Consider the following 8,164-nt stretch of genomic DNA (forward strand, 5'->3'; position numbering starts at 1 on the left):
GCCCCTGGGGGGCCGCGGGCACTGGGCAGCCGATCAGCGAGAAGCTCAGGGGACAGAAACGCTTCCCGTGGCTCCCAGGGCTCTTCCCCGAGCCACGGGAGGCCTGATGCAAAGTTTGGGGTCATTTTTCTTCTCAGTCTTTGCTGGAGACAGCATGTTTAGCAGAGACCTTGAAGCTTGCCAGTTTTTTGGCTGGCTGCACCCGTGTACTCACCCAGAACCAGATTTTAAATAAATTCTGTCTTTTTCTTTTAAACCACGCTTCTCAGGGGAAGTTTATTAGTGGATAGCACTGGTGATGTTTTCAGCTGCTGAGATTTTGCCCCATTTTGGTTTAGACAGAGATTTAGGCTTTTAACGGTTCCCAAAAGCAGATTAAGTGAGGGAGGGAAATGCTGGGGTTTTGTTCAGTTTCAAAAAACCCCCCAGTTTTTATAACCACTTCAAACCCGAAGCCCAGCTATCTGCAAGAGGGAAGGGCTGCGTGCAGGTGGTGTGGGCATGTGCTGCGCTCTAGTGGCCAGAGAAAGGTGGTCTTCTGCCACTAGCTTATGGAGAACAAATCATAAAATACATGTGATTGTGCCGGTGGTACTTCTCCCCTGTAGCATTTTGAGTTAAAACTGGTGAGAAAACACCGGTAAGAGGAGGAAGGAGACCTCTCGCACACCTCTCAAGCAGATGTGCAGCTTGAGTGCGTGCACGTAGGAGAGGCTGGCAGGGGATGCTCTGGTTGGAAAGACAGCAAGAGCACGTAAGTTTGGTGGCTGGATGGCTGCCATCGCTAGAGCAACTGATCTCTTCCAGCTTGGCATGGCCAGCATCCAAAACAGGATCTCTGTTACCGGAAAAGAGATTGTCACCCTAGGTGAGACCAGCAGCTCCTTCATTCTATCAGCTGTGGCGAGGAGTAACTTGCCTGAGGTTGGATCCAAAGACTAAGGGCATGTTTCACAGTTTTATCATTTATTACAGTCTTCCAATTTACTCTCTGAATAACCCAGATGAATTGGCTCACCCAACAGCAGGGTAAGGCTGCAGTGCTGACTGCTTCTTTGGTCTTTCATCAGGTGTCGTTGAAACTCGTGTTCTTGATGCAGGTGCTATGGAGATAGGGAGTCTGGTTTATCCTGTTTTGGCCACTATAAGTCTCAGGCAAGCTGGAGGCAGGTCAAAATGAGTCACAAGTGTTATAACCAAAGAACAGTTTGTGTCAAAGCACTGCTTCTACTCTTGGCTTCAGATTTTCCACCAGCGGTTGCCACAGGTGGCAAGTAGGTACGTGTGCATGTGCATGCACAGGTGCAATACATTCAGAGAACAGTGAGATATAGGTGACTTCCCCCCGCTTGGCTTCCAGTTGCGAGGTGAGGCTTATATTAGGAAGGAGGTATGCACCTCACAGGGCACACTGGGCTCCGAGGGTGGTGCAAGCCAATTTTTATTCTATGCATCCTACTTGTTCACAACTGATTGTACAGAAACAGTGTGCAGGACAGATATATGATTTTTCTCATCTTCTTTAAGATGAAGAAATGAATACAGTGTGTGCTGGCACATGTGGAGGCTGATTTGCTCCAGCCATCAGCTTTGCCTGAGAGTCTTCTGTGCTCTTTTCCCCAGGTTCCCCTGTTCGTTCCTGTCTCTTTTACCATCATCTGCCTCTTCACAGTGGCAATGTCTTTCTACTCAGACCCTGTGAACATTAGCATTGGATGCACCATGGTTTTAAGCGGTTTTCCAGTCTACTACCTCATAATCCATAGGCAAATGTCAAGTCGTTGCCGTAGCCCGTTTTGTAAGTATGCGTTCGAGTTTCAGTATTGTGGACCTAAACACGCTCAGGGGTGGGGATGTTGGTTTGTTCCCAGGGCTCATCTCTAATGCAAATCGCTCCATGACCAACAGACCTCATGAAACCTAAATCATGACCCCTGCCACCCCTTCAACGGCTTTCCCAAGACGCAGCCTCTGCAGCCAAAGAGACGAGGGGTGGGCTGTGCTGTGGGTGGTTGGCGGCCAGGCACGGGTTGTGTCTGCCTGGCTTGTGAATACACTGATAAGCCAGCTTGATGCTTTGTTTTAAAAAGGACAGGGCTGAGGTCTACCAACAGGGGGAACAGAGAGGGTTGCTTTTGCACCCCAGCCCTGGTTTCTACTAAACTTTATCATATCTTCGGGATCGCCACCTCTCGGTCAAAATTGGCTGATGCTGAGCAACAAGATCAAAAGTTAGGCTGGAGGGACTGACTGGCAGATACTGTAACCCTGTGCACAGGCACACTTGCTGAAAGTATGAAAGTATGGGGAGAGGACTGGTAGGAGAAGACGGTGCCACCTGTGGGCTATCTGTTTGGTGAAGAGGCCAGGATGGTTTTTGGCACAGATGTGGGTGTGTAAATGAAATACATCTCCACCCCATGCAATGTCTAGCACAGATTTCCTTTGGCAGTAGCCCTGGTGGCACAATGATTTACTCAGAAACAAGAGCCCAGTTTTGAGTTTAATTTATAATTTCAGTTATGAATGTTGTTTTCTTTTGATTCGATGTTGGGCTGAGGTGTACCAGTAACCAGTGAATAGAAGAAAACATACAGCAAGAAAGGAAACAGATACAGTGATCTTCTAACATAAAGTGCTCCAGCCATCAGTGCTGATGCTCTGATTTTCAGCCATATCTCAAGATTTCCTCCGGACTAAACTTTCTTCCTTTTTATCCCCCTTTCAGATTATCTTACACACAAACTACAGTTACTGCTGGAAGTAGTCCAACAAGAAATCAAGACTTACTGAGAAAACCATCAGAACTTACAGGAGAAGATAAAATCTACTTACTCTGTTTCTGATACCTTTGATCTTACCAAAAGCAGGCCATGCTCTTATTCTTTTAATCACTGCAAATGAGGATGAGCCTGAGCCTAAACCTTGCTGCAAGTGTTCCTAAGCTTGCTGATCTGGATGAGTGTGTCACATCTGCCTCTGCCCTTTTCTTTTTTAGCAGAACAATCTGGTTCTCTGAAATGAGCTTGCTTTGCCCGCAGAGTGTCTTTGAAACCAAGATCCTAATTTTGCAGCCTAGCCCAGTCCTCAGTAAAATAATGTGTGTGTGTTTGCGTGTGTACACTGTTTGTTAATGTCCTAATTTGGCAAATAGAGGAAGGGAGCATATTGCAGAACTCAGTCCAATACATGGAAGCCAAATGCAGGTTTCAAACCTAAGCGTTGTTGTAGCCGTGCTGTGGACAAGCATTATGAAGGGAAATGGGTGGGGAGAGCAAACGAGAAATAAGGTAGATGAATTGGAAAGGAGGGGGTGGGGGGCTAAAATTTCATTCACCAGAAAGTGCAGATTCAGGTTAATGAGAAGGTATTTGAAAACCCTTTGAAATTCAAATACTAACAAAGCAAGGTCAGAATGTTTTGCTTGATTATTGTATAAGCAGAATAAGATTATTTTGCTTTGAAATAATATTTCAATTTTTAATTTTATTTTTCTACAATGACATTTCAAAATGTACAAACACATTAAAAAAAATCAGCTAAATATCCACAAGAATATGACAAAGTAGATCCTGATCCCTCCCCCAACTCCCCAGCCCCCCTCCTTACCTGGTACTACCAGCGAAGTTGAAAATTCAGATTTTGGCCCAACTCCAGTGAAATACAATTTCTCCTTTAGTTAGACAAAATGACTGATGAGACCTGGGCAGATTCCTTAATAAGTGCATCTTTTGGTGCTGTAAGAAGACATGAAAGACTTCATGTCAGAGCTTTAACTTTAAATCTGCGGTCAAATGTCTTACCGAATCGATACATAAATGCTCATTTGAACTATTGACATAAGAAAGGTTTCCGTTATTGGATTACTTTGGCTTACATTATTAATGTGGCAATGTTATGTCCAGATAAAACAGCAATTAGCTCTTTCCAATCAATTGTTAAGCTTTTCCTAAAAGATGGGAAGTAGTATGTTGAGAGTCCTCAAATGACCGCTGGAAAGAGGAAGAGCAGAACATGGAGCATTTTTAATCTTTTGTATCAAGCATTTATGTACTTAGAGTAAAACCAAAATAGCCTTTACAAAACCGATGTAATCTACCCAAACATGCAAAATTCACCATCAAGATTTGGAAATAAATAAGTGTGGCTTTTTTCCCAAAGCAATTGAGAATTATTATTCCTGTTACGACTGCTTTCTGTTCCTGTGCTAAATTAAGCTGGGAGACCAGCCGCGTGGTTGCAGGGCTCCTTTCCCCCCTCCTTTCCCGCAGTTTAATTTACAAGCTGCTGGACGTTGCCCAACAGGAAATCCAGTCTCACTGGGAAAACCATCACAACCTACAGGAGGAGGTACTGGCTTTAAATGATAGCGTGGTTTCAAGTGAGATCTGGAAATGTTTCCAGGCTCCCAGACGTGGGTCGGTCCTTTGCTGAAGCCGAACCCCCCGGCACACCTTCCCGCAGCACCCCGCGGCCAGGCCCTGGTGGGGGTGGCTGGGGAACCAACCTGCAGAAGACCTTGCAGAACCAGGTGAGCCCCATCACCCCAACATAGCCTGAGTCCCACCTCCTCAGGTACTGGTTTGGGGGATTTTCCACATCTTGAGGTAGAAGCATGAGGCGCTGCCAGCCTGGTCCCGTGCTGCAGGACCCCTGTGAGCACGGTGTGCCCATGCCGGAGCATCAGTACTCACGCACCAAACCTTGGAGTGGTCGGAAGCTGCGACAGAGCTGCTGTGTGTCTGCAGATAGACACATAGAAAGGGTGAAACGTCACTTTTTTGTGCATTTCCTCTGAAGAGAAGAAGGGAACGAGAATTGAAATTGCTGGGGGGGAAATAAGTAATCCTACCTGCTGGACCGTGGTTTCTTTATACATGATAAATCATTTGACATATGCAGGGAAACCACACTTGGGTGCCTCTGCTGACTGTGCAGGAACATGATCTTGCAGGGCTACATATAGAATGTTTGCTCCAAGACCTGTCAGATACTGGGAACGCAGACAGATATAGTACCACAGTTATATTGAACATCTGATTTCTAACTGTCAACAGCTCCGCGGATGACATTGCAATTAAAAGTGACAAAACCAAAAAATTATCATCTCAGAAGGTATCAGTTTACAGTGAGCTCAAGTTTCCAGTTTGTGGCAAGTTGTTTGTTTTTAGAGAGGATGGTATGCTGCTTCCAGCAAAGCTACGTAAACATTTTCTACCAAGCCAGAATGTTTTTCCTAGAGCTGATATCTCATGCCTACTGAAGCTCTTGGCTTCAGTTCAGAAAAGTATTTTACTAGAGAATTCACATATGCAAAATTGAACCTGTGGGACCTGATCCTATAAATGTCATCAAAGGGAAGCATACAAGTTGTGCAACTGTGGAGATGAGAGCCAGATACTATATGGGAGGTCAAAAGCCAGTCAAGAAAGGCCAGACGGGGAAGAAACAAAGTTCAACTTCATCATCACATTTGTGGTGTTTTGGTTTGGTTTTTTTTTTAAATACTATGTCTATAAAATGCACTCAGAGTGTAGACTTTCCAGAAACTAAAACAGAGATTTATGTGTTTCAGCCACTACTGATCTGGTCTGACTAGATCATCAGGAAATAAAAGTGTTCTGGGCAATTCAACTGAACATCATTTGTGTAACAAAAAAAATTAATTAAAAAATGTTTGCATCTGAACAAGTTTATGTACTTAGTACTACTTGACCTGTCGTTAAGCTTTATGCTTCAGAGCTCTGCTGGGAAATGCTCTCAGCCTTTTAGACTGAAAGGCTGGAGGTCAGACTGGAAAGCTCTTAACCCTTCCCTGATTTCTGTGGGGAAAAACAGAGTGGAGGCTCAGACTCGAGGTAAAGGAATAGAAATACTCAGGACAGTGCAGAGCTCTGCATGGGCTGACTGAGCCTGTCCTGCAGGGCTCTGCGCTTGGTTTGCACTGGTTTGGGTCGCTCCACGCGGTGCTGCGTACTGCAACCCCTCTGAACAGTGCGATAACCACCGCGGAGAACGTGTTGAGAGATGCTCCCGCTTTCTGCATTGAGATTTGGGGTTTGCTCTGCAAGGCAACACCAGCTTTTGGCTTTCGAAGAATGATGTTCAGCAGAAACTGCTCCGGGCAGGAATCTTGAAAGGAGAAGGTCCTGAGTATCCCCGGCCACTGGAAGGATGGGGGGAATTGGGGCAAGGTAAGTGCTGGTGTGCAATGACAGGAACAAAGCGATAGGGATAAACTATGCCGGTTCATAGGGGTGTTGATTTTACTGATGAATCTGCCAAAGCCATCAGCTATGCCTGGCTGCTCTGCTCATGCCTGGCAGATGCGCGTGCGTATGGCGCAATAACCAGAAGGAAATGTTACTCAGCTCCGTTTCCTAAGGGTCAGTGGCTAGCAGAAAGGCATCTGTGACGTCCCGCGGACAGAGACTCCGAGAGAGACAGAGAGGTACAGGCGTGCAGTTGGGAGCTCACGAGGAGCTCTCACAGGCCAGTCGTATTTTATTTCTGAAGGTCTTACTGCACCCAGGGGACCTTTCCCATGCGGAGCAAGGGTTCAGAGGGCTCGTCTGACTGACTGGCACGTGGCTGATGCCCTCAGCTCCTGGGGGCGGTGGCTGGGCAGCCCAACGGCAGGACTGTGAGTAGGGGAGCCAGGGAGGAGGCTCCGACAGCTTTCCCGGGGTGCCACTGAGCTGGGAGGGAGGGCAGGGAGGGAGACGGAGGAAGTTGGGGATTTCGTGGTTTGTGGGCTTGGCGTTAAGGTCTGCTGGAAGGATAACTGCTTGTAGTTAGTCATACCGTAAGCTGTGTTTATATCTTCATTAATTCACCCTTTCTTCCGCATGAGGAGGAAGTGTGTAAGAGAGAAGGTGGCATGAGGTTGCTTGTTATGTATAAAATTTCCTCTGTATAAAGCTATTCCTGTGGAGATATAAAAAGCAAATTTACAGGGTATCTCTCAGTTGCACAAGACCAGATAGCGAAATCTTCAGCAAAAGGTGAAGGACACTACCTGTCTTGCCAGTGAAATATTTCTGTCTGCTTTATTAAGTGTTTCACTTCTGTTTCTTTCTAGTTGGGGTTAGTTGGTGAGTGGAAAATCCCTGCAAGGAGCAGAAATGCTGGCAAGTGAAGACGAAAGTAGGGCACAACTGGACATTTTGGAAAGCTGATGGGGTTAGGGCAGGCTGGGAGCCCTGAGTCTTGGCAGGGGAGCCTGCAGGGGTTAGCATCCATCTGTGGAGTGGGAAGAGAGGGAACAGGGATGGGGGGAGCAATGGAGAAAAGCTGCTTGGAAACATCATCCCACCCCACTCTCCTGCTTTCCTCTCCGTTTCCCCTCCGCCCCCTCAAATCCCACACTTGGTACCCACAAACTTCAAATTCCTCGGCTGTGGCAGCAGCAGAAGCAGCACACTGCTGTGCAGACAGGAGAGAAGGAGCAGCCGCATCCAAAAAAAGCTCCCAGGAGTGCTGGATCTCATGAATCTCCTGCAATGGGATTTGAGAGAAAATGAATTTGGAGCATTTTTCTAGGAACAGGACTGGCTGGCGTTACTGTGTACAAAGAGCAACCGCGGTCTGAAGACAGCAATGGAACAAGCTAAGGCTGCAAGGGAGACTTGGGTCTTTCCTCGCTCTTTGTTCTGGCACGCCAGTGGCTGCCAAGCCTTTGTTTGTGGACCTTTGTACTGCAACCAGCTCTACGAGGGAGCTCCTCCTATAATGATTTCCTCTGATTAGCCTGCTCTGAATACCCGTGATCCCTGCCAAAGCATGAAGGGCGTCAGAGCCGGATAAATGATTATTTCCAGTTTCTGTTTGAATACTGTGTTCAAATTCTTCGGGCAGCTCTGAGTAGCTCAGCCACAGACCCTTGCAAACTCCACGGCAGGCAGGTGGGCAGGTCTTGGCTGCATGTATGTGCTCCACAATAGGGTAATGTTGTAGGAGCAGAGAAGTGATGAGATGCATAGAAAAATGTTGTCTGGGTCCAAAACTGGGACATTCAAAGGAGGCTGAAGCACAGCAGCAAGGAAAGTAAAATCCTCTGAATTTGAATTATTGGTGGCTACCTGTTTCAACTTCTTCTCTTTGTAGGTGCTGTGTCTCTGGGGTAGAGCGCAGAGCAGAGACTTTGCTGGTAAGTCATCCCCCC

At 46.7% G+C, this 8,164-nt stretch overlaps 2 protein-coding genes across 2 annotated transcripts in view; both read left to right on the forward strand.

The window, feature by feature from the left end:
* LOC103924412 (cystine/glutamate transporter-like) overlaps positions 1–2,868 on the forward strand; it is a 16,678-nt gene extending 13,810 nt beyond the window's left edge. The window contains exons 11-12 of the mRNA XM_009332937.1: positions 1,624–1,798; positions 2,729–2,868. Coding sequence (XP_009331212.1) covers positions 1,624–1,798; positions 2,729–2,793 — 240 coding nt within the window. The 3' untranslated portion in view covers positions 2,794–2,868. The remainder of the gene's footprint in view (positions 1–1,623; positions 1,799–2,728) is intronic.
* Positions 2,869–6,429: 3,561 nt separating this feature from the next.
* The window catches only part of LOC103924413 (poly [ADP-ribose] polymerase 12-like), a 10,419-nt gene continuing 8,684 nt past the window's right edge, over positions 6,430–8,164 (forward strand). Inside the window, exons 1-2 of the mRNA XM_009332938.1 lie at positions 6,430–6,643; positions 8,107–8,149. The gene's annotated coding sequence lies outside the window, so the exon portion shown is untranslated. The remainder of the gene's footprint in view (positions 6,644–8,106; positions 8,150–8,164) is intronic.

This window comes from Pygoscelis adeliae, unplaced genomic scaffold (genome assembly GCF_000699105.1).
Source record: "Pygoscelis adeliae isolate BGI_AS28 unplaced genomic scaffold, ASM69910v1 Scaffold38, whole genome shotgun sequence".
In the NCBI taxonomy this organism is placed as follows: domain Eukaryota; kingdom Metazoa; phylum Chordata; class Aves; order Sphenisciformes; family Spheniscidae; genus Pygoscelis; species Pygoscelis adeliae.